Raw genomic sequence first — 25,500 nt, forward strand, 5'->3', positions numbered from 1 at the left:
CTTACCATGTTTCAGACATTGTAAACCTTGTATTCTGCAGTAGTTGCATAATGTCCATAATTCTGCAGGAAGAAAATTGCAGAATCGCCTCTCATGTTTCAGTCCTTTTATACTGAAAGCACCTTGCAATGCAATAAATGCTGATAAATGCTTTTGACCTTATTTAATAATTGTGAATGTTTTTTAAAAAAATTCTATTTTAAAAAGTTACTATCGACCCATTGTTGTTTTCAGCTGAAACTTTAAATATAATGTCAGACCAGAATTTGCTGGAAGCCACACACTACAGAAGAGAAAAAGAGATTGTTTTAGTACTTGTAATCAGCAACAAAATACACAGCAGAGCAATGTTAATAAATTTGGTAATAATAAAAGTTCCTAACGGTGGATATTCGATGCAGAATATCAGAAAATGATCTATTTAACGTTACTGGTAATTTATTAGGCCATAAAGTTACATACAATTAACTGTTTCTGTTTTTATCTCAGTCACGTTAGTTCACACAAGTTTTAGCCCCTAGATGGCAGCATATCGCTACCGTGATCACCACTAATTCGTAGAAGTAGAAGTCTTTCAGCAGTAAACAGAAACGTGCTTTCAGTGATATGTCAACACCGGGTATCTGCATTCAGGAGTAAAAGTTACAATGTCGTTTGAAAACCTGATAAAAAGTCTTCAGGACTGCTTCATCACTGAAGATTCAACACCTGAAAATGGCTGCCAGACCCTCCAGCTGTTTGTCGATAAACTGTCTGAATCCTCCAGGTGTGTTAAGCTATTTTTAAAGTGCACATCCGCCGTCGGTTTTGTAATAAAAAAGGCAATTTGTTTGCACGGACAGGAGCAGCGTTAAGAGGAGCAAGGAGCGCAGTTTGGAGGAGGCAGCCCAGCTGCTGAGGCAGATCCCAGAGGCACAGCTCCGTGGTTTGGAGGAAGAGCATCTCCTGCTTCTGGTCAGACTCCTCTTATCCCTGCAGCTGGAGATGGTCAGCATCTCCACAGCCTGTCGTAAGGTGGACCAGGTGAGCTCCACAGATTTCTTTTTCACTGTAAAATGATGTGGAAGAACAGTGATGTAATGAAAACTTCTGCTTCACAGATGCTGCAGCATTTGGCAGCAAAGGTGGACCACAAACTGGTTTATAAGGAGACCCTCCACAGTTTTCATGCCATAGTCCATAGTGATCAGGTACAGAGACCTTACTTTGTGTGTTTGGTTACCTTTTGCAATCATACCCTTTGCATTCATACTTTTGTTGTACCTCTTGAACTGTCGATGCATCTTGGCCTGGATTCCCTTGAAAAACAGGTTTTTAATCTTGGTAGATTTTTATCTTAGTAAAATAAAGATGAAATAAATCTAAAAAAAAAAAAAATTAAAAAATAAAATAAATTGTCTGAAAACCAAGTGTTACTTCATTTCCTCTTTAAAATTATGCGTGTCTTTTTGTTGATATGTTGCATAAAATACCAATAAAAAAAAAATTAAAAAAAACTTGGCTGTAATGTGACAAAATGTGAATGATCACTTCGCTGTCGGTCTTGGAAATGATTTGACTTTGTCTTCTTACCAGGTTCTCTCTTTGGAGGATTTGCAGAGAGGTGGGTTCACTGATGCTTACATTATTTTTAGTATGTCACAGATGTAATGTGTAGACTTGTAATTATTTCTCCATAATTTTAGCATGCATGTACCTGGAGGACAGCATAGTTGGTCGAGAGGTTTGGCAAGAGTCCTTCGTGCCAATGCTGCAGAGAGTATCTGAATCTCTTCCTGCTGTGCTACAGGAGGAATCTCGGAGAGATGGGCCTATCTGTTATGTTTCTGTCAAGGTACAAATGAAACATGCATCAGGAATACTAACCAAGAACAGCCATTATAAAACAACCTTAACTTTATTTCTAACATGTGAACATTCATGGCTGCAGGTGTGTCTTCAAGCGTTTCAGCTGTTGCCCAACGAAGTTGCTCCTCTGGTGTGGGAGGAAAACCACAGCAAAGAAGCAGTGCAGAGGATTCTGCAGGCTCTTATAGACATACTTGGACAGGTGTCTTTTCTTTCGAAGCAAATTTATCGACTTCTACGCGACAAACAAGTGTTGAAAAAGTTGCTTATGTGACCTGTCGTGCAGTGCTGCAACAGGGACACGCGTCTTTTGGCGGGCACAGCGGTGGCGATGCTGATCAACACCGCATCCGAGAGTACAGCTGCTGGAGCTGCAGCCTGGAATCTGCTGCAGGCCTCTCATCCACGTACGTAACACCTGCAGCAGCATCATCATACCCTTTCAGTCTGTCATATGGTGGTATTTGAACATAATAAATTATGGGAACAATTAGGAGCAGAAAATGAAAACCGGTACTGGTTTTAGTTCAAATTATTAAGGCTTCTTCATTTGCCTTTTTTTGAATCTTAAAATTCACGTCTCTCGCTCAGTGATCAATTTTACTTTGGACTTTATTGGTTTTCCATTTTTCAGTTTTGTATAATTCTGGCTAAAAGTTTTGTAATTATTTTATTCAGTTTTACTTCTAATGTCATCACAAGTTTCTTATCTTTTTCCTTATAGTCTTGATTAGTAAAGTTGGGTTGGCTGGAAGACATAAAGAACTGTAGAGAATACTGTTGTCTGATTGTGCTGATTAAGGATTATCTTATGTTAAGATCACTGAAGGTATTTTTATTTTTAAGTAAATCCCGTTGATTTAAATATAATCTGTAGCTTAGATCTCAATTGAGAGCCAGCACTTCCAACACATCCAGGCAGAGACGAGAATGTTTAATGTGAAAAAGACAGGCTCCAAGAAGCTCAGCGTTTCCTCATAGGGGCACAAATTTGACCCGCTTAAGATGATATGCAAGGAAAATGTGTTTCGTGTCCAAAAATGACGGTAGAGCAAGATAATTGCTTCCCGTTGAGATTGCATGCTCTTTGTTCAGATAAAAAGAAAAAGTTATTTTGGAACAGTTACAGATTTTATTTGGAGTGGGACCTCAAAGCAAGAATGCAGAGTTGAATGAGAGTGCTGCAGTCTGCGGGTTATCTGCAGCCTCAGCGTTGGGCAGCTGATTTTCTCCTGTGAAGACTGTTAGTTGATCTGCAAGCAAATATTTGGGTGCACACAAATGTAGGTCCACCAGGGATCTGTTTAAGATTTGGAACTAGAGAAGTTCAGACATAGAGTTTCTCATTGGAAAACCAGGAAACTTGAAACGTATTGTTCTACTCAACAAAAAAAGGTTGTTTTACAGGCACTAAAAAGTTACTTCAAGTGGAAAAAGTAAATTGTTTGTAAAGCCAAGGGTACTTTTTTTTTCTTATATCCAGGACATTATGGTAATGATGATATAATTAATAAAGAATTATAAACAGAAGCCTCAAATGGTAACACAAACCAAATATAACAACAGCATCATGATGTTTCTCATGAGTTTATGCATGAACAGATTTAATCTTTGCAGGATCAAATCATTTTTACTCCAGACTCTGTGAAGTCAGGAGTTTTCTGACCGGAGACATTTTCTTTGTGCTGCCTCTCAGAGCCCTGCCAGCTGACCGTGGGGGTCCTGCAGGTGACATGTGACCACGTAGGGAAGGACAGAGTGGACCGGCTGGCTGTGAGCAGAGGCCTCCTCACCTGCTGTCGACCTCACGTCTTACTTAGTCCGAGCCACGACACCACACAGGTAGGGAACGCTTGTGTGGGAGCACACGTCGGGATTTTTCATCATATTGAATCCGTGTTATCTTGTTTCTCAGGCCTGTTTGCTGCTGGACGGTTTGTTTCCTCTTGTTTATGCACTGTGTGAGGAGAAGCAGGACTGTCACTACTTTGCCTTTGAGGGTGAGCGAACTCCAAACTGCTTGTTTGTCTCTTTGACTGGCTCTGCTTTGTGCTAAAAGCCCAAAATCCCATCGCAGTGTTAACAATGTGGCTGAGGAGAGCGAAGGAATGCGTGACGGATCTGTGGAGGATGACCGGCTCCCGCCTCCTGCCCGACGACAGCAGGCTGCTGCAGCGGCTTACACACATTATCTGGACCGGTGCAGAAAGCCCAGTGAGTCACTGACGTTGACTTATACTCAGAAGGAACACACGGTGATTGCCATTTGGTTGCACATTAGGCTTTCTGGCTAAGTTATTGAATGCTTTTTTTTTTATTAGAGGTGCATTTGTTTCTCGTTTCCACTGTGTGCTGGTAGGAACTTCACCGCATTGAAAATAATCTTGTGATATTAACAATAACTGATATTGATTACAATTTAAATGTTTTGTGTGTGTGTGTGTGTGTGTGTGTGTGTGTGTGTGTGTGTGTGTGTTTCTGTTTCGGCAGGTGGAAGGGGTGCCTGAGTTTGCGAGCAGCGCCTTTACTCTCTTGCTGAACCTTTACGCCTTGGACTCTGAGCAGTTTTGTGACACCAGCAAGGCTTTTTATTTCACCCTGCTTGAACGATTATTGAAACTGCCCTGGGAGGCCAAAGCCAAATACCACCGCCTTTGCGCTCTGCTGCCTCATGTGGGAGCCGAGCTGGTGAGCATGTCATAGCTGTCACATTCTTTACAACGTTGTTACTTTTACTTTCTGTGGCCCAGATGTTTGGCTGTGTCTCTGTAGGTGCTGGATCAATACACTGAGGTATCTCGCCATCTCCTGAAGTGCCTATCGACCAATCATCTGTCCCCGTGCGGCTCAGAGTTTTACAAGCGTCTGATCCAGCAGCAGAGGCGAGAGCTTCCTGCCTCACTCGCTGAAGTGGATCTGGCCGGGCGCTGGGCGGACAGCTGGCAGCCTCTCCTCCTGGAGGCGCTGACGTCTGAAGTGACTCTCCTACAGACCAACGCCTCAACACATTTACTGCCCTGCACCCTCCAGGTTTTCCCCTCGGCCGTGCATCACCTGCTGGCCTCCCTGGAGCCCCACGAGCCAGGCCACCTGCGCGCCTGGGCGTGCCTCCTGAGCTCCTACCGAGCCATCAGCGGCTGTTCTCCCTGGGCTCTGCAGGGCAGCTCCACCTTTAAAACCCTGCAGCTGGCTCTCGGGTCTGCAGACGACAAAGTGCGCCTGGCTGCCCTCAACCTGCTCTGCTGCAGCCCGAAGACCAGAGACGTCCCCTCTGCAGAGGAGATCACGATACTGAAGGAGTTTGTCCCCCAGAATCTGAATTGCGAGTCCTCACCTTTTCGGCAGCACCTTCAGGCTGCGGTGAGAAGGTTTCTGGTTCGTGTCAGAGACGGCACCTTGGCACACGTCAGAGGAGTCAAGGGCAAAAAGAAAGAAGATGTCAGCCATGAAAGCAGAAAGGATGTTCTGGAGCAAGGGATTGGTGAGGAGGAAAAAAAAAAAAAGAGATGACGAACGTTTTGCTCCGAACTTTTGTCTGCTTTTTTTCTCGGGATTTTTCAGTTTTATATTCTCTGTTCAGAAAAGATGTTCTTTATGTCACGTAGGCTTTGTGGAGTGGTTAGGTGAGCTTCCATACGGCTCTCTGTCACCTGGACACAGCTATCAGAGGAAGAAGACGGCGCTGTTGTTGTTGTCTGCAGTCCTGGAGACGTGCACAGACACCTGGAGCCCCGACAAAAAGAAGGGACAGCCACCGGGTGAGACATTAGAAAACAACACGGAGCAACAGATGTTTTTACTCAAGCGCAATGAAGTATTCGTACCCATGGAACCAAATGTTTGGCTACGTTGCAAACACAAACTTCAGTGTTTCTTAACAGGATCTTGTGTATTGAAAAAAACCACAGTGACGTGAATGCATTGTTTTATAGAAAAAAAAGATAAGTGTGGCTCACCTGAGCATTGGATCTCTGCATCCTCCAATCTCCTTAATGATGAAACCGGTTATAATTACAGCAAACGTAGGACTTCTCATTGACTGTGCCAGACAGAGAGGACAGTGGGATTTCTTCTGCAGAACCAAGCAGCTGCTTCTTATCAGTTGTCTAGAGGATTCTACAAATGAGGTATGGCTCTCTGAGTGGAGTTAGGGGTTTCGCTTTGTCTAAACTGGCTGAAATGTAACGCAAGAGCTGTTCGTTCCTTTAGATCCGGGAGCTCTCGGCCGGCTTGTTGTTGAGATTTTTCCCTCCCACTTTCCCTGCTGACATCGCGGAAGTCCTGGAGACGAGGAGCATGCAGCTTCTGCGCAGCCCGCGGGTGCAGGAGGCTCAGATGGGAGCGCTCATGATGAAGATGCTCCTCCAAAAGTAAGTCTCACCTCCTCTTTGTGCCCTCAACTTGTAAAATTATTTGCATGCCTTTAGGTTTGTTTGTTTTTTTGTTTTTTTTCCTTCGCAACAACAAATGTTGAAATTTGAGGATTTTATGTGGAAGACGAGTACAATTTGGAGCATAATTGAAACCATCCGTCGCTGCGCATCTCTGTTGCGCACAGCTTTGTGCATAATTTACATCAGTAATAAACCCTGACGCCTGTGGTTGTAGCGGAACAAAACGTGGACACATTTCAGAGGTGTGAACGTTATCCCACGTGCAACGTTGGTATGTTCGGGCGACGACAATATCGGCTGTTCTCCATGTAGATCAGGACATCGGTGCAGCCTGAGCTGTGCTGCCAACGCTGGAAGGAACCTGTGTGTGGTCAGAGTCCTGCTGACAGAGCTGGAGGAGCATCATCTGACAGCCAAAGCAGACATGATGCTCTCTGCCAGAACCAAGCCTATTCACGGTGACTCACATTCATTCGCATCGATGATGATGGGAAATCTTTTTTTTTTCTTTATATGGGTCCCCTGAATCCCCCTTTTTTTTTTTTTTTTTAAATGTTTCAGGAGTGTTGTGTGCTCTTCAGAGGTGTTTGCTTGAAGCAGCTGATGATATCTATGCCACACTTGACCGCAGTCTGATGACCAAATTGTTGGATCTGCTGGAGAATATTTCTCTGCTGCTGCTTGCGGTTCTGCATGGAGATCGCGAGGCTCGTGTCTCTGAAACATGTAATCAAGCCATCTTGACTAACGGTGAAATCTCATTTTAGATACATTTTTTTTATTTTAACATTGGAAACTGAATTGCTTTCTGTTTCTTAGATGCTCCCCCGTCCTTTTGTGACATGGGAAACGCCATCAGCTCTCTGATATCCCAACAGTCTGGAGGTGGCCCAACGGACGAGGAAGAGGAGGAGGAGGAGTGTGTCCTGCTGTCTGAAGAGCACAGCCTTGTTCTCACCTGCTGCTGGGTCTCTCTAAAGGTGAGACGTTTAGGCTCCCCTTCTCGGCATCAGTCTTTGTTAGAGGACGGGAAAACTCACCGGTGTTTCTTCTCCACGTCTTTGCTCCAGGAAACGGGAATATTTTTAGGTTCGTTGGTGGAGAAAGTCCTGAAAGAATCCAAGAAACATTCTGAGTGTCTTCTAACTAAGCGGGATTTAGTGAGGGCGTCGGACATATTTAAGGATATTCTTCTAAAATGCCGCCATTGGGTACGTTATTTTCAAAATACACAGTTCAAGACGGTGGTCAAAAATGTTAAGGTTTGAATAATTTATTGCACTGTTGTTTTTTTTTTGTGTTCTTTTTCAGGTCGGTGTGATTAAATTCAACAAACAACTTTTTACAAGCAATTGAATGCATAACTTTGATTTTATGATGAATTTCCTCTAATTCCCACATGGTCAAAACTTTAGAGATGGACTCAAATATAGAGATGTTTAGTTAAATGTCTGTAACTAAGTTGTCCCTTAACATGTTTTTTTTTTAGCTAACATGTGACTCAGATGGTCACATGTGGCTCCTAAGACCATCTAAAGTGGCCCTGAATTACTCGCTACTTCTACTTCTCTATGTGTTTTCACATTGCCCATTGTACAGGTACATTAATGTACTGATCTTAAGTCTGGGTTAAAAACATACTTTTACTGTTTGACTTAAACCTAGCATGAGAATAGATGTGATCCTTTTTTTATGTTTTCTTTTTTTCCTTTATTCTTTATTTTTACCCATTTTTTAGTTTCTGTACAGTTTCCAATCTGGATTTCTTATTAATTAAGAATAAATTGACTGATTTATAAGTAACAACTGGTGCACTGTTACCAGTTTTAGGAGTCTCGCCTTGACTCCTCCAAACTCACTTCCTACATTGTGATTCAACCCAGCTCAGTGTTTGTTTTCTCTGACTGTAAAACGTTTCACCACAAGCCAAATATCAGTTGAGCTGATTATCAGTACTTACAATTGTTTGGACCAATAGTCTTGCAATCTCCAGACTTAATGTTTTTGCTCAGTTCTTCACTAAGTTCCTCACAATTTTTTTTAGCGTCATTTATTGAACGATTTATGTTGATAACAAAATTGTTTTCCAGCTTTACCTGTCAAAAGTAGCTCTAGTTGTTTGTTAAATAACTCCATCCTGGAGAAAACATGGTTTGAATAACTCAACATGTTTTCAGAACTTCAAGCCAATCATAATTGTGTTTAAACGTCCAGCAACCACTTCATTTAAACCTAAAACTTACGCTGGCTTCCTGTGTAAGCAGATGTTTCTTTTCTCACCAGGGGGCGGTAGAGGGCTGCGGTTTAGGCTTCACAAAGTTCTGTACGTCTCTGCTGAACAGCAGTGATCCAGACCTCAAGGATATTCCTGCCCAAATGCTGAGAGATGTAAGTAATTTTGGTTTTCTCTATAACTAATAAAAGACAACTGCTGATGTGCAGACTCATGTCATTTCAGGGACTGCAGGTTGTTCAGTGCGCTGGCTCCACGTCTGTGACCCGACGGGCAGCAGGGCTGCCCATGCTGATCCTGTGCGTTCTCTCGTCAGAGGAGGTCAGCAAGGCAAGGCCGCTGTTGGCACTCAGCGTGCAAACCCTGCTGGACACCGCCAGACGTCCCCTCGATGAGAACTGGGACCAAACCCTGGACCTCCCACAGGTGTGTTGACTCTGCAAGTGCTGGCTGGTTGGTGCTGCTCGTAAAGAATCGGACAGACTGCGATGACCTCGTTGTCATTTTGTGCACAGGTATGTGCGGTTCACACTCTGCAGGCGTTGGTGCGTGGCTCAGGTTTGGGGGCAGCTGTTCTTCAGTTTGCTCCTGCTGTAGCCGTCTTGTCTCTGACTCTGCTCCGATCTCCCTGCTGGGCCATGAGGAATGCTGCGCTGCAACTTTACAGTGAGACAGAAGCTCATTCGCTGCCTGTTCGATATGAGAGTTCTGCTCTGAATTGTCCATTAACCCGCCCGTGCTCCTCTAGGCTCTCTTTGCTCTCGAATGCTTGGCCAGCGGTCCGGCAGCGTGGAGGCTGGCCCCACGCAACACAGCATGTCCCCTGCTGCCTTCTTCTTTCACTACCCTACGCTTCAAGCTTTCCTCCTGGGCGAGCTGAGAGGGGCGGCGCAGCAGCTCCAGAGGCCAACCGCCGGGGCCAAGCTGCATCTGCAGCCCTCACTCTACCCGATCCTAACTCTGCTGGCCCAACTGCAGCCTGGCGTCCAAGACTCCTCAGAGTAATGCTTACACACCTTTTGACTGATCAGTCAAGTTAAATAGATATTCTGTAGTAGGAACTGCTCATTTTAACCACATTTTCTAAACTTATCGGTTCCTTTGCTTATTGTATCTAGTTCAGTGCGTGGCCAGTATAAATCTGAGCTGCTGAGAGCAGAGTCCAAGATTTTACAGCAATTATCTGATTTCTTGGGAGTTAATGTAGACATCAAGTCCTATAAATTTGTGTCTTGTCTAGCCCAAACTAAAATAATAGATGTGCATTTTAGTGATTTTGGACCCTTTGAAGGTAAACTGATATTCAGACTTAAGTTTTTCAAACCTGACTTTACCAGAACCAGATGTGATTTGCAGTGCCACTCATCTGCTCTGTTCAGTTTTGGCAGCAGATCCCACATCCTCCTCTGATGTAGAGCAAATCAGCCCTGACACACACACACACGCACACACACACACGCACACACACCAAACTTTCCAAACTGCCAGGACAGGAGATGCTAAAAACCCCTCAGATTTCAGACATTTAGGATAAAAATTCATTTTTTTTTGTTAAATCTAAGATCAGTATTGCTTTGCCACCTGGGTTTTGTTCAGATGAAGCAAATCAGGGGTTTTATTTTGTAAAGTTTTGTACATTGGAAATGGGATGTGTTAGGCAGTGAGCTTTTAAAAGTGCTGCCTCATTTTATTTTATTTGGAAAGTACTAGGAGTAACAGGTCAGTTTCCAGTCAGCGAAAGGTTTTGTTGCTTTGGTATTCATTGCAACAAATCAATAACACATAATTTCCGACTGTGAATTCTTTTCCAAGTCGTTAAATGATCTTATTCTGCACCTGCTCCTCTCTTAAGCTCGTTGTTTATGTGACTGAGTGTACATATCCTCATGTGTTTCCTCTGGCAGAACGTTGCTGGACTTCCTGCCTCCGTTACTCCAGCTATCTGCCAGTCCCATTTATAGTGTTAGAGTAATGGTCTCCAAAGCTCTGGTTGCCATGACACCGCCTTCGGGGTACTTTGACCTCCTCCTGAAGCTGACCTCTCAGCTCCCTGGTCCGCAGGAGTCCTGCAGCCACAACCGGCTCCACGGCCAGCTGCTACAGATGAAGGCCTTGCTGGACCGAGCCCTCTGCTCAGACAGGTGGGACTGGAATGAAGGAGGCGCTTAAATATTCATCAGCAACTTCCTGACTTTGAAACTCTGCCGTGTTTGTGTCGGTAGTGTCCTTTCTGACGACCTGCGTGAAGTGGTGAACAGAATCCATTCTTCAATGTGGCTGGGGACCACGGCTCAGTGCTGCCCCCTGGTGAGAGCGTCGTACCTCAGCGTGGCTGGGTCCCTGAGAAGATATTCCTGCGAGACTTTCCTGTCGCAGCTCAGTGACAGACTTATGCATGACCTTCACACGCCTCAGCAGGGTCTTCAGGTGTGTGACAATTGTACATGAGACACCGTGTGTGCTTTATGTTGTTTGCAAAGGACTTCGAAAACGGTTTTGTTGAGCTGGAGTAGATTTCTGACACCGTTCAAGCAAGCACTTTGAACTGCCTCGTTGCTGAAAATGTGCTGTATATAAAAATCAAATTACGTTTACCTTTTGCCTTTACCTTTAAAATGAGGATACCAATTACAGTCTGACAGATTTCAATCGTTCTTTTCTTTTAACTTTGCTCTCTGCAGGTTGGCTTGTCATCGTTCCACCAGCGAGCCCTTCACTTCCTCTGTGCAGATCCAAAGTGGGCTTGTCAGACTTGGGAGAGTTTTTCTGCAGCCTCGCCTGAGCTGAGGCTCTCGCTGGTCGCATGGTTGCTGGACAGCCAGGACTGGCAGCAAATCGACTTGAAAGAAGTGATCCAGAGGGTGTTGCAGGTCAGGCACAGAGCCGCTTCCAACAACTGATTGTATTTACTTGTGTTAAAAGTTCATGTAGGTGGTTAAGATAAAGACTCTGATTCATGCATGCTGTTCAGGATTTACCCGACTCTTTAGACATGGAAAAAATGTGACACTGGCTACCTGCGGTCATGGGCCAGAGATAACCTACTGTTTGTTTATGACGCCCAGTAACGCGTTTAGCAGCACCTGTGTGATGGATTACCTGCCTTCCTGATCACGTGACGGTCATTTTTAAATCTTCTCTTTCTCCAGTCAAACTTGAAGGAGGCTTTGCTGGGCGACAGCGTGGATTACCGCACCACGTACCTCACAGCTCTGGTTTCTGTGATGGCCGGTGGTGGCTCCGCTTTACCTCAGCCGCTTCCCGACTCAGAACCTTGTTCGTCCGAGTGTTTGCATTTATTACTTCAGGACCTAGAAATCCAGAAAGGTGGACCAGAGTACCTCTCTCAGGCTCTACATGCTGCTAGCCTGCTGCTTTCCCATGTGTCAGATTTCAGGTTTTACGCTGTTTTTTTGTTTTGTTTTGTTTTGTGTTACATGTCAAGTCCTTATTTTAGACTCCTAAATTAACATAAATCCCTCTAACTTTGATTTTTATCCAATAAGCCTGAAGACGTCTGTGCTTCAGCGTTGGTGCAGTATCTTGGAGTGTCAGCGGGCTCCAGAGGCCCCTGAAGTCCTCAGGATAGCGTGCAGCGAAGCTCTTTGTGCAGCTGGGCTCCCGCTCATCAACAACCTCAGAGACCACAGCTCTCTCCCTGCCATCATGATGAGGTACGAAGGAAATCTGATCATGTCGGATAGCTTTAAATGACTGATTCTGGTTAAAATATTTTAAAAGGATTTTATGTGTAGTTTTTTTTTTTTTTTTTTTAACTGTGTAGGTTGATCAACACAGGCCTGTACCTGCTACAGGACCAAAGCCAGGAGGTGAGGCAGAAAGCTGCTCGTTTTGCCTCTTTGCTGCATCATTCAAGGCGAGGAAATGACCAGAGGAGTGTCTGCATCATGCAGATCAACCAAGCTCTGCTGCTCCTCTTGGACCTGCTGCTGCAGGAATCCTGGGATACTCCTGGTGCGCTGGAGGTGCTGCTGTCCCACCTGCCTCAGGCTGACCTCAGATCAGTGCTGAGAGAAGCCTCGCCAGCAAGAAGGTGTGTTACTAAACAGAATCTGCGTGGCACCTTGCAAAAGCACTCAAGCGCCTTGAACCTTTTTGACACTTTGTCAAATTACGACCGCACATTGCAACATAACCCTAAACCCTGGAGCACCGCAGGATGGCACTGAATACAATATATGACACCGTTTTAGGATTTTTGATGTTAAAAGACATTGAAAATAATGTATTATTTATATTTCAATTACACAATTGTGGCCTAGTTTCTAAAAAGGTTGGAGATTTACATTTCATTTCAATTACAGTTGTAGGTGTCTGGGGACTTGGGGCTGGATTCTTTGCATAGTCTTTTTTGCAAGCTCAGTTGGATCGGAGGATTAGCATCAGTGAACATCTGTTTTTAAACCTTACCACAGTTAGACTTGTCTGGGCTTTGACTAGACCATTCTACCACATAAATACGTCTCGATCCAAGTTGTTCCCTTGTTCCTTTTATGTTTTATGTTTGAGTTTGTCATGGGACCTCTGCCTCAGCAGCCTTTGCAACATTTAATTTACTAACTGAAAATTCTGAGTGCAAATGATTGGACTGACGTTTATTCTGAACTTTCAAAGTAAATTGAGCTGATTACATAAGCATGATACATTTTTCTTTTCTTTTTTTTTTCTTAAAATATAAAATATTCATTTAGCTTTTTTTTCCCCATAACACAGTTAGTCACCAATCTGTGTTGGTCAGTCAGCTAAAGTTCCATTAAAATACATTCAGGTTTATGGTTGTAAGTTGACAGATGGTGCATAAAATTCGACGTGTAGTTATACTTCTCAGAGCATAGCTACATTATTTATACATTTGTTCAACTGAGCATTAATCATCAGCGTGTTGTTGCAGGAGTTGCAGTCTGTATGAGCAGGATGAGGCCAATGTGTTTGCAGAACCCTCCGTCATGTCTGCACACCTGCTGCCCTACCTGCTGCAGATGGCTGAGAAATCCTCTCAATCCTCTGCTCTGGCACAGACTCTGACTGCATGGGCAGAGAAGAACACTGCCCAGGTGCTGGATAACCTCACAGACTGTGAACAGCTCCAGCCAGGTGTGCTGTCATACATTTAGCATTAAAGTAGAAGAGCTGAGCTCTGGAATATTATCTGTTTTATGTGTTAAAGTAAAACTTTTTTTTAATCTCTTTTTTTTTTTCCTAGCTGAAACATTGACTCCTTCTTGGTTGGCTCTCCTGGTGGATCCCCGTTTCCACTTTGCCCTGTGGGGCCTCTTCGCCAGAGCTGTCTTTCTTCTTCATCTCCTGAAAACCTCTGCTTGTCCTCAGCGTCACTGCGATCCCTTAAGCGTGCAGATGCGTTTGCAGACGGTTTGCACTCTTCTCACTCAGAATGGTGTTCATTTTACACCTGCCTTAACAGCTGCTGTTTCTGTGGAAGAGCCACGACTGTGAGGGAGCAGAGGGGAATGGACCAGTTTGACCTGGGACAAAATTAGTTTTTGATATTTGAAGAACGGACATCACACGGTCTCACTCTTAAATGACGATTGCAGGTGCTGATGCCGCCGGACGCCAGCCCTTCGTGAACTTATGTAAGAGCGAAGTGGGTAGGGTTACGTTGGTGTCTTTCCTTGCCTAGCAGGGAAGAGACCCTCTGGGAATTGGGTGGGTGAAGCTTTATTCAGTTTCAGTGGCGTTACAATGGAGAGCTGCAGTCAGAACAACAGTGCCGGGTTATTTTTGCCCTGCCTTGTTATTGTGCTTCTCTCTGCAGCAACAGCAGCAAGGCTCACATGGGTGCAGTGATGTAATGCAACAGCATCTGGAAATATTGCCTGCTTAGCAGCCAGTGGGGGGTGTGTGATGTGTGGTCTAATTTTCCATTAGAGGCCTTCTGACTGGATAAGTGTCCATTTTCCAAACCACACGAGAGCTGAGAGCTGAGAGCTGAGAGTTGGCTCCGAGGGATCTGATTGAGATCTGGTGGTTGGCCCATAACAGGCCACACGTTCAGAGCAGTCTTACGTCATCAGATAGCCCGCTGACAACCACCAGGATTCAAGAAGCACAAATGTTGAAGCTGTTTTAGTTGGAATTTGTCACAGAAATTAAATTTTGTTGCTGTGGAAAGTGGATCAGAATCTGTCTGTGAACCAGAAGATGTAGCGTTTTATCTCCATTTTTTTTCTCACTTTCCTTTTTTCCTTGGCGCACTCAGTGCACGCAAGATCTGTTGCATCAAAGAGTGCACGATTATTCAACAACTATGACAATATGCGAGGGTTAATGAGTCATACAGAAATCTTACCCAAGGTGTTTCCTGTGATTTCCTCAAGGTCCACACCTAGTTTGCAGTAACGTCCCCCTTAATGGAGCTTGGCTTTTATTTTTTTTGACAAAATTTAATATTTTGGTGAAGAATTCATCAATGGCATCCTGCATTGGTTTTTAGCAGCTTATTGTCTTATAAAATATTTATGTTTTATATTGTAAAACTGAATTAGCTATGACTATATAAGTATATTACTAATGATATTTTATAATAAAGTTTTGATTCAACAAAATGTGTTTAATCTTGGAATTATTGACAATAATTAAGTGTGAATCATGAAATCAAAAGTTGTTGTTTTTTTTAATTGCTGAAACCTGACCTTTTTTTCTCAGAATAATTTTAATTTCCTGAAGGTGGAGTCAGATTGTCTTAAAGTGGAAAAGGGACCATCTGGCCTGGTAAAAGCATTCCTACCTGAGAGTATGTGGAGTATCAGCAAGCTGCTACTTTACTGATTAACTATGACAGCAGGGAGAAAGGCCAAGTGCAGAGGGTACAGCCACTGTAATGATTTGTGTATACAAGTGAGACATATGTGGGCCACGTGGAGCATGAAAGGAGTGTTTTTCCACTGGTTTAACAATGTGCCCAGTAAATAAAAATGTTATTGTGAAATATTTCCATTGTGAAACTCAGCTTGTTCAATTTTAAATCATTTTCTAGTGCACGTTTTAAGATAGACTTTGCTGAAGGATAATCTGATCACTCTTTAGTGATGAACTTATATCAGCAGACATTATTTATTTATTTATTTATTTATTTTTACCCATCATCGTTTTCCAAGCAATGCTTTGTAAATGTCACAGTTAAGACTTTTAAAAATGCACATTACACCAATGGAGACGCGTCGAGGGCCGTTGCGGCGCGTTTCGATCGTTTAGCTGCGGCGTGATTTGAACCGTTTTGAGCGTTTGACCGTCCAACTCGTCCTACGCTCCAGATAATAGACTTTGAATGTAAACCAGACGCTCCTGACGCTCAAAACGCGTTTGAGATTTGAGGTGAACTCGCCAAAAATGCACGCAGCAAAGAGCTTGAAGCGTCAGGTGCGTTTTTGATGCACGTAGCGCGTTTGGTGTGAACGTACCATTAGGATTTGACTCAAATGGGGTTAAATTAAAGGGGTAGTAGTATTATGGCACATAGTATAATTCTCTAGCACAATCAAGGAACTATGTTAGTTTCAGTTATAAAAATGCTGTGTATATCAAACATGGCTTAAAAGACGTCTTGAAATCGGGCATCTGTCTCTTTAAGAAGCTCCCGCTCTTTTCAACACTGTTTACGACCATCCTTGGGCGCAATGGATTGAGTGCACAGCAGACTCGCAGTTGTACCAGGTGTTTGCTAATTGCGGCTGCAGCTAGTCTGAGGGAGCTGAGTAGATGAGTTGTGCTCTGTGAGGTGGAAACTCAGCTGGAGACTGCAACTCCACGCAAGAGCTTTGGGAGAATAATCAGGTCCGTTCAGAATGGCGGCCACCAGTGACGTTTTTGTTAATAATGACTATATTTCGTTGACGGCTTCAACCCCCTTAAAGAATGGAAGGCAATACAACTCCCGATAAAGAATCTCAGAGATTATTCTTGAGGCAGTTTGAATGTGAAGGAAATGTCCTGCCGGGAGAGTTGTGTCGCAGCATACAAGGACAGACGCTGTGTGTTTGTTCTGGTGATTGCCTGAAAACTGGATGGACATTTTTTTTTTTTTTTTTTACAGTGGTTTAGTTCGCTCTGGCTGAGTCACATGTTGGCTGGCTTCATTGCCAGCTACACAGAGAAGCAGCTAGGCTTTATTATTCTCTGCAGATCCCACTTTAGACGGAGGCCTGGTAAGGTTTGCAGAGGGGAGTATGGGGAAGAGGAAAGCGTTTAGATGCAGCATGCAGATGGAGGCAGACAAAACTCCACGGTTAGATTAAATACGGAACTAAATGAATGTTGATTATTTCTCTCAGGGCTGAGATGACAGACTGTTTGGAGATGAAGTTCTTAATGAGTGAGAGAGAAAACACCGAGGAGTAGGAGGAGGAGGCGGCTTTAGGACCTTGAGATTTGCGCTCCTCCCTCTTTTCCTCCTCCACTGAAGGATGTTTACAAAGAAAGCTTCTGCTCTGACAAAAACAAGGGCTGGGACTGAAGCGAAGAGGAGCAGTGTGTGTCTGATGCATAGGCTCCTCACCAATTTCGATCCTCCAATTCTTACAAATTATTACTTTTAGAAAAAGGAGGAAGGGGAAAAAGAATCATCATGTTGTTGGTGAATTCAGCCCGGCAGCTTTCCAAAATGTTTTTTTCTTTGCACATTGTTTTTCTGAGCGCGGCCATCGTGGAAGGCAGCACACCGAGTGGGGGGCAAAGAGGTAAACCTGCTCATTTTGGTCTGTTTTTTATTGTGCTTTTATGGTCATTTTGTGTCGGTAACAGAATTAAGTTCAGGTACTTAAAATAGCAATAATATTTGCTTAAGAGTCGCCCTTGTTGAGTTTTAAAACAGCCCTAACAGTTTTGATTGTACACGTTTTTACCCCCCTATTCTCGTGTTTTATTTCTCAGACTGTGTGAGATCCAGAGGTTTGGACTACAGAGGAGAACAACAGAGCTCCTCCACAGGTCTGACTTGTCTGAACTGGATCAACACAACAAGAGACTATGATGTTGAAATCCACCCAGATTCACAGACAGGTAAACACACACTGATGTGTTCTTTCAAGCTGCATGAAAACTGCACTTTGATTCTAATTTCTCCTCGTTTTGCTGAGTCCAGCGCCTCTGATCTCATTTGAAATGTCACATGTGTTGATGGTTGCAACAGTGTCCTCAGTGCAACAAACAAGTCGAAACATCTGTTGACGTGTCAGCCTGATAAAGATGATAAATAGAAGCAAAATAATTTTGATGTGTAGAACAATAACTACATGGATTTACAGCCTGTACTCCGGAGAGGAGTCTGTCTGTGTTGTTAAATGGCCTCTTTGATGCAGCAGATGCTGTTTCCATTGTTTGTGCTCGGGGCAGGCTGCTCACTGTGCTGTGATGAAGTGCTGTGAATAAGTCGTGAATCCAGTGGTTTATCTACTGGAACAGAGACGGGGCCTGTTTTTTTTTCAGCGAAGAATCAGTAACGGAGCTCTGCTGCTTCTGTCGGCTGCTCTGTAGGTGCTGGAGATCACAATTGCTGCAGAAACCCGGACGCCTCTGAGGGGCCCTGGTGCTACATTGCAGCCCCAGATGGAACAATCCAGAGGCAGTTCTGTGCAATTGAGACGTGCAAAGGTAAGCAAACGCTGCACCCAGTAATGATTAATGTGTTTGAGTTATGTGCAGCGTATTGATTAGTTTCAAAAGACAAGGGATTTGTTGAAAACTGACTGTACCAATAATGATTCTTTCATTTGTGGGCAATTTCTTTCACAGAAATGAAGAACCTTCTTTTTCGCAAATGGGCTTCACAAATAAAAACTGCGGTTTTTGAAAAAGTGTAGAACAATGATTTATCAGTCTATACATTATTTTTATGCTGGTTTCCCATATTAAGTGGTTCTAATGCCCCCCCAAAAACACATTAAAAGCAGGGAACTGAATCAAATACTAACTTCATGGTCAGTCATGTTGTAGGGCCAGATTGTACTAAGTTCTTCCGTTCCTGTAGACAGAACAAGTGATGTCTAGTGATGGTAAACCCCACGAGACACGGCTGGATTGGCACCCTGGGTGGGGAGTCGTGTTGCCTTTATTCAAATCCATCACTGTTCTGACTTCTCTGAATTATCCACCACACAGTCTTCCAGGTCAACACAAAAAAAGTTTCAGTCAAGTTGTGAACTCTTCCCTAGCTCGACGTGGAAGATCAGACAACTTTCCTTCAGTTTCATTCAGCTTTTCAAACTATGAGCTGTGGTAGGTCAGTTGGTCGGAGTTGCGATAAGTCATGTATGCTCTCCTTTGTTTCTGGCTCCTGGCTGACACCAGCAGAAGTCGGACAATAACAAAGCTGCGCACATGGAGGGGGGGAAAAGTTCCGGCTTTGACCCAGCCCCAAAGCTGCTCTCATTGGCGCAAAGGAGCCGTTTCCTCTTGGAGACAGCAGCTCATTGGCTGCTTCAGTTCATGGCTTCAGGCCTTTTAACTTTGGTTGAAGTCGTAAACAACCCTGTGGGAGGAAACTGAGCAGAGACTTGGTGTGCAGACGTTGGAGTCTGTAACTCCCATCTTATGTTGCTCTTGACTGAGAGTTGAGCATGTTTATTTCCGGTCCTCCTTTTTTTTTTTTTTTTCTAGAAAAAAAGGAGAAAATGCATCCAACAGTCCTCTCAGCAGTGTAGGTTGGAGCAGTAATTCAGGAAGAGGCTCAGTTTGGGAGGGGGTTTGCGTCAGCACTGATGCTTGCAGAGCGGCGATAATTAGAAACCACACAGTCTGGATGACGCACTTCATAAAAGAATAACGGAGGCAGAGATTATTCTAGCAGAAGCAGTGTCCTTCTGAACGTCAAATCAGAACATTTTAGCAATATCTGAAGAGTTCTGTTAGTATCCATAATTCATGAAGACTGTTGTTTTGCTGTAGTGACTCAGACTGCATGCAGAACTATCATGAAAATAGAAAAGAAGAATTGTATCGATCCTGGGCCAGGGATACTTGAGATCTGCCTTTAATTCTAATTAATGGTATAAATTTGCCACTAATGTCAGTTGTATGTGTTTAACATTTTTGAATTAGGACAGGTGTTTAAATGTGTCATTTCTTCCGTTTCTAGAGCAAACGACAGCTGCGCCAGCTGAGGTCGGGTCCCTCAGACCTACAGAGATCATTTCCTCCACGCAGAGCTTGCAGGCAGCCTTGCCGGGTAAACAGAGAGAGGTTGCTGCTGTGCAGCCAGTGATGGGCATCAGCCAGAGAGTGAGAACAGGACCTAAACAGAAGAAGGACCTGGGAACCACTGGTACGGTTTTCTTCTTAAGAGTCCATGATACACGTCCCGTGTGCTTGCTATTTACACAAATCTGGAGCTTGATTTAGTTTTAAGTGATGCACATGAAATTCAGGGCTTTCCTGTTTTTGTAGGCATGGTCCTGGGCAGCCTTATGATGGCAATTATAATCATCCTTGGAGTGGGCATCACGCTTGGCTACTTTTATAAAAGGTTAGTATTTAAAACTTAGCATTTTCATACCATTTTGGGTTTTGTGTTTGAAGTATGTCTAATTCAAATACATACTGGGATAAACTAGAACTCTTCTGGTGTCTTTTATGAAGAATTTCTATTGGAGGTGGACCGATGGCAGTTTTCTGGCTGAACACCGATTACCGATCTTTAAAAAGCCTGACCTGCCGATTCCGATATTGGAAGATACCTTGTTTTTTTTGTTGTTTTTTTTGTTTTGTTTTGTTTTGTTTTTTTTGTCTGAAATGTCACTACGTATTGCAAGAAAGTCACAGACTTGGCAACAGTGGGGTGACTGCTGTTAACTGCAAATGTACAGTCATGACCTGGAGCCCCAGAATGATCAAAATCTGTGCCTCTAAATCGGTGCACCGCTAATTTCTATACTCAAAGCCAAACATTGTTGCTGCAAAGGCTGCAGTGCTTTCCATTAATCTGCCAGCCCCTGCCTGTGCCACAGTCATGTGCGAACTCCCCACTGGTATTTCTCCAAAAACATTGTGCAACAATAACACCGTCTCACCGAGTATCAGATTCACAACAGCACCAGTGTCAACGGCTTAGATCACATTTACAGATTCTCACACACTGAAGCAGCAGGTTGATTCATCTTTTAATCGGCTGTTCAGCAGAATCTGCCAGTTGAGTTCACAGCAGTAAATAAGTAAAAATCATTTTGTTCTCCACAGTAACACATTTTATATATATATAAAAACATGTGTTGAGAAAGTTATAAGTGTCTTTTTTTGCTAAATCGCAGAGGTTTAATTAAACCTCAGGCTGATAACACGAACCCCTTTTTTTAAAGCTTAGAACAAATATCCTCCACATGCACCATTAAGACCAACAATTGATAAAATATAACCGCTCAGCTTAGCAGACTTTGATTCTGTGAGAGGGGAAGGGTTCAGGCACGATGGGGTTAAATGGGTAGAAAAGCCTCCTCTTTCACATCTCTAGTTATGTAACATGGGATATGACGGCCCAGATCATCTGAAAGAGGGTACGGAGAGTCCCGGCAGAACAATCCAAAGTACCCTCTCGGATCTGAGCTCGGCTGTCTCATCTTATTAGCAGAGCTTTCGTCATAGACGTCTATTTTAGGAGGAGATTATTAATAAGGAGGAGAAGCGTGTTATGTCAGAGGCCTAATACTTGTCCTCAGTGTCCAGTGTCATGCTCTTCAGGAATTTGATAGATGAGCAGGTGCTATGGATCTAATATTAACTAGAGATGTACTGGGTAGACTTTAGTGGCCATTTTCCAATTTTGGCAAAGTTTTTATTTGCTGATATTGATCTTTCTGTGAGAGTTGCAAGATAAGAAGATGACAGGTTAGGATTCATAAAATTTCTTCTGGCATCACTTAATGAATGCTAGAAGAATTCATTAAGTAATTAATGTTATTGACTAACATTAATTAGTGGATAATTAATGTTAGAGGAGAGACGATGTCAGGTCATGTGTTAGAGAGTAGCCACTTGAAAACGGGTTTCTTTAGCACCTTGGAACTAAATGTTTGTGCGACTCGCACAGTGGCAGCAGTGGTTTCTGTGTGTATTCTCTATAGAGACTTTCTACCTTAAGATGAAACATTGGATTGTCCATATCCTTCCTGTTATCTGCTCAAAGTCTTGCTCTCACAATTGAAGGGAACTGCAGACATGCTGTGGCAAATGTGATTTCCTTCTAAACGGCCCTCTGCATTTTTTTTTTGATACTGAAAAGTAGCTAACTTTGAGTTTTCATTAAGTATCAACAGTCTCCCTATCAAAAAAAGTTGTAGTTAGGACATCCTCGCGTCGCTCAGATATGGAGCTTTCACACAAGAAAAAAAAAAAAATCTGATTGTTGAATTCCCAACTTTAGGCCAATCAAGCTGAGAATCGTTGATTGCTGGTTCCTGCTCATTTTTCTGTGAAATCTCCCGTTTCATCGATTCATCTGCAGCCCCAGTAATGAGGACGGGCTGTAGACTGTGGGTGAAACACATTTTTAAACAAAGGTATAAAGTGCATCGGATAGGCTTGGTCACCACTTTAAGCAGCATACCAGAAAGAGCGTCTCCCAGATACCCAACGCCCATGTCAAGCTTAGAGATTTACTGCCAAGATTAAGTTTCAGGCTGTTAATTATTTCCTGACTGTGGTTACTAATGTAATAAATTTAGATTTGTCTCCCACGCCATCATTAAACTTTTCTTGCTGATAAAAAAACTTTATACTTTATTTACTAGAAAAACTCCTAGATATCCGACAGCTGAGAATTCGGGAATGCACTGTTTTTCTTAAACGGAAACAAAATCATATTTCTACTCCCTACTTCCCCAGGTCAGCTGTGGTGTGTTTAGGATGATGACTTGAAAGCTTGTTCTCTTAAAACGCAAACGATGAGCAATGTAACGTAATTTAAACTTCCCCTCAGCTTGAATTTCTTGATGAGGTCAACAAGGATTCTTCCGTTTCTCTCCCATTCATAATTTCAATTGAAAACTTGAGAAAATCCATTCCCACGGCTCCCGCTTTGATTCGCGGCTTCAGCTTAGCAGCTCGTTTTGCCAAACAAAGACTAAAATAGCAGGAACAAAGTTGGCGTGGGCTGTTTGCTAAGCAACAGGCTTCAGAAAGTTTCTGGAAACAGTCTGGCGTAAAGCAGAGGAGTGAACAGATCCCCGATGACGGATGGAGTTGAAGGACGTGTTGTGATGGCCAAAAGTTGGAAGTGGTTGGCTGACGGGAGGCGTTTTCACTGAAAAGTTTGTTTTGAATCCAGAACAGCAGAAAACCACTGAGCGTAGCTTCTCACCACCCTGCTGCTTTGGAAAAGATCAACTCTCCCAGTCAGATTTTCTATCACTCATCAGTCCTTGGTGTTTACTGGAAATCTGACACTTTTCCAGTTTTCTGAAACAAATAACAGCTTTAAGACCAGCGAGGGCTGAAGGAGATCGTGAGCTGCACCAATCAGAATTTTTTGGCCTTTTTCTTTTTGTGTTTTTTTTTTTTTTTTTTTTTTTGAGAAGCGTTAACATGCCGATGCAGATTAAGGCTCGTTATTTAACAACTACAATATAAGAACGGTAGTCTAAACATGTCTTCAGCCCAGATCCTATAGAGAACAAAGCAAAGATGTGGGATAAACAGATCAAAGTTAAGTTTTGTCTTAAACGCAAAACACTGGCTGACAGCTAAGGTTGGACATCACCCTTATAACACAACCTTCACCTTTAACACGATGGTGGCAACATTGTGCAGCGGGGAAAAGAGAGCTGGACAGATTTGATGAATGTTATTCTTCAAGATATGAAAATGCATGCCACACTCGCACACTCTTTTTATTTGTGAAGAAAAAAAAAGAGACCAGTTTATCCTTTTCCTGATGAAACATGTAAAACTCCAGTGAACGTGTTAAATTCTTATCATGTCAGTATTTTCCTCCTCTTTTGTGTGTTTTCAAATAACATAACTGTGTTCTGTGTTTTCCTCTTTAGGGGTCAAAACCTGAAGAAGCAGCATGAGCAGCGGCGGTACGAGCGTGAGATGCAGAGGATCTCCCTGCCCCTCTCAGCCTTCTCCAACCCCACCTGTGAGCTCATAGACGAGAACACCATCGTGATCACGGCCGAGCACGAGACCACACCCGTCCAGGAGGGCGGGGACCCGCTCATGGGTCAGCACGCCGGTACTCCTGGAGCATGAGAGGAGCATGGGTTCCTCAAACTGGACCAAAACCGCTCCCACGATCCCCATCTCTCCTTTCCGCCTCCCTGAGGGAGCTCAAGTTTCAGAAGAGTCGGGGAGCAGCGTCGGCTCAAAGACTAAAACTGCCTGCTGTGTCATTTGTTCCCCGTTTTAATCCGTTCATTTCTTTCCCCCTCCTTAATAAGTGAGACACGGATGTTCTTCAGTAAAACAGAGACGGTGGTAACAATCTAGAAAAACAACTAAAGTATTTTGTTTTCTACAGAATAGTCTACCCTCAGTTTGAGCTTTAAGTCAAGTGGACTTTGACTTCATGAGTGTTTGTTGGAAAGCGGGTCTATGTACAAAGACGATGATTGTGGAACGGGGAGATTTCCGCTATGTTTTGTTTTTCCTTAAAGAGGCGAGTCGAATTTGTCAGGCTTTGATTTGCGTGTCCGACTGGCTGTGCCGCGGGAGAACAGAAACATGTTTAGTAAGAGTGTTTTTTTTTTTTGGTCTCGCAGGCACACCACTGACACAGATGTGTGTCCATAAATAGTCATGCTCCTCTGTTGCAGGATGCGTCATGTAAACAACGGCCCATGAAAGACTGGAGGAAGAGGCCTCCAGCTCTGACACTGCCTTAGCATGATACGTCTGAATGTATCCTGTTTGTTCTGATAGCGCTCTTTGGCAAACAGAAGAAGACTTGCCCCCTTTCATCCACAGGTTAAGGAGTGACAGGAAAATACAAGAGTTCTCTCGGTGCACACGAGACACACTAGTTGGTCCTCAGGAGAAGACGGCGCCGCCATGACACACAACATAAAGAAAGCCTGGATTCAGTCTCAGCAGTGTATGACAGTGTGCTGCCTGTAGATTAGCTTCCTGCGTTGAGTTGTGCGTCTCAGAGTAAACATTTGGGAATGGAGTAGAACAGGAACAACCCCACAGTTTGGTGTTTCTTAAAACGGTGAAAAACCTGATTGCATGTGCATGACTATCTGCTGTATGTTTGTCATTCAGGGACCATAATGCATCCCATTAAACAGCACTGCAGTTTTCATTAAAAAAAGAAAACAAAAACTTGTATATAAGTAGAAATCATCAGACAGGGAAGGTTTTAGTTTGTTCCTTTTGTTGCACTGTTACTTCCCGATGGGTTATTGGTTGTCATGTGATCGCTCCGGATGATCTGGTAGTGTTGGACCTTCACCTGCAATCGTTGATTGCTGGTGTTTTTTTTTCTGTTGGCTGTAATAGATTTTATCATAATGTACTATGAGTACTGGTGTTCAGCATTTGATTTTTAGTACTTGTGCGACATTTGTTGTTGCTCAGACTGACATTAAAAACACAGACTCTACAGTGTAATGTCTTTTCTTTCGAATAACAAACAAAAAAGCATAGGAATGAATATTTCTACTGTTTAAGTGTAGTTGTTGCGGTTGTCATGACGAGAATGTAGCACTAGCTCCCTCTGGTGGCAAAAGTAAAATGAATAAAAGCGTCATTTTTAAGATATGACGCCTGTCTACCAGACTACATTTTTAGAAATACTTAATTTTAAATCTTTCATTTTTGGTTTCTTTTTGGTAATTACCGTGTGGCGGAAAATTGTGGCAAAATATGCCAGAATCTGTGGCATGACTGTTTGAGCTCCTTTGCTAAAAATCAAAATAGCATTTTAGCCTCTAGACAAGCAAAACGGGAAGCTACATACGGCTAAAAACTTGCAACGGGTTCCAAGTACGGGCTGCATGTTCTCCCTGTGAACGTCTCTCTGGGTACTCCGGCTTCCTCCCACAGTCTAAAAACATG

At 43.4% G+C, this 25,500-nt stretch overlaps 2 protein-coding genes and 1 long non-coding RNA gene across 4 annotated transcripts; 2 read left to right on the plus strand and 1 right to left on the minus strand.

Annotated features, from left to right (window-relative positions):
• Positions 1–545: 545 nt before the first annotated feature.
• LOC106937155 (thyroid adenoma-associated protein homolog) lies at positions 546–15,062 on the plus strand. Of its 2 annotated transcripts, XM_015018538.1 has the most exons (31): positions 546–766; positions 843–1,023; positions 1,101–1,190; positions 1,576–1,603; positions 1,686–1,834; positions 1,931–2,050; positions 2,135–2,255; positions 3,545–3,690; positions 3,764–3,848; positions 3,926–4,062; positions 4,339–4,536; positions 4,621–5,329; positions 5,454–5,606; positions 5,866–5,975; positions 6,058–6,218; positions 6,555–6,700; positions 6,804–6,968; positions 7,062–7,222; positions 7,313–7,453; positions 8,526–8,630; positions 8,701–8,901; positions 8,991–9,141; positions 9,224–9,476; positions 10,380–10,616; positions 10,698–10,902; positions 11,157–11,345; positions 11,625–11,872; positions 11,982–12,149; positions 12,260–12,529; positions 13,388–13,590; positions 13,700–15,062. In XM_015018538.1, exons 1-31 carry the CDS (start codon positions 648–650, stop codon positions 13,948–13,950), a joined length of 5,601 nt encoding a protein of 1,866 aa, XP_014874024.1. In that variant the 5' UTR covers positions 546–647; the 3' UTR covers positions 13,951–15,062. The 2 variants fall into 2 exon arrangements, with proteins under 2 accessions (XP_014874024.1, XP_014874014.1); XM_015018528.1 differs by having other exon boundaries at positions 7,062–7,453.
• Positions 15,063–16,252: 1,190 nt separating this feature from the next.
• pik3ip1 (phosphoinositide-3-kinase interacting protein 1) lies at positions 16,253–23,930 on the plus strand. Its single transcript, XM_015018550.1, has 6 exons — positions 16,253–17,192; positions 17,386–17,514; positions 17,989–18,105; positions 19,589–19,774; positions 19,897–19,975; positions 23,487–23,930. The coding sequence occupies exons 1-6, from the start codon at positions 17,081–17,083 to the stop codon at positions 23,692–23,694; spliced, it is 831 nt and encodes a 276-aa protein (XP_014874036.1). The 5' UTR covers positions 16,253–17,080; the 3' UTR covers positions 23,695–23,930.
• On the minus strand, positions 20,227–23,479 carry LOC106937172 (uncharacterized). The gene is made up of 2 exons (XR_001422333.1): positions 21,408–23,479; positions 20,227–21,299 (listed from the first exon to the last, which is right to left on the minus strand). It is a non-coding gene; the product is annotated as an uncharacterized LOC106937172 (long non-coding RNA).
• Positions 23,931–25,500: the final 1,570 nt, after the last annotated feature.

This window comes from Poecilia latipinna, unplaced genomic scaffold (genome assembly GCF_001443285.1).
Source record: "Poecilia latipinna isolate Pla-1442-1.1 unplaced genomic scaffold, P_latipinna-1.0 Scaffold79, whole genome shotgun sequence".
Classification (NCBI taxonomy): Eukaryota; Metazoa; Chordata; class Actinopteri; order Cyprinodontiformes; family Poeciliidae; genus Poecilia; species Poecilia latipinna.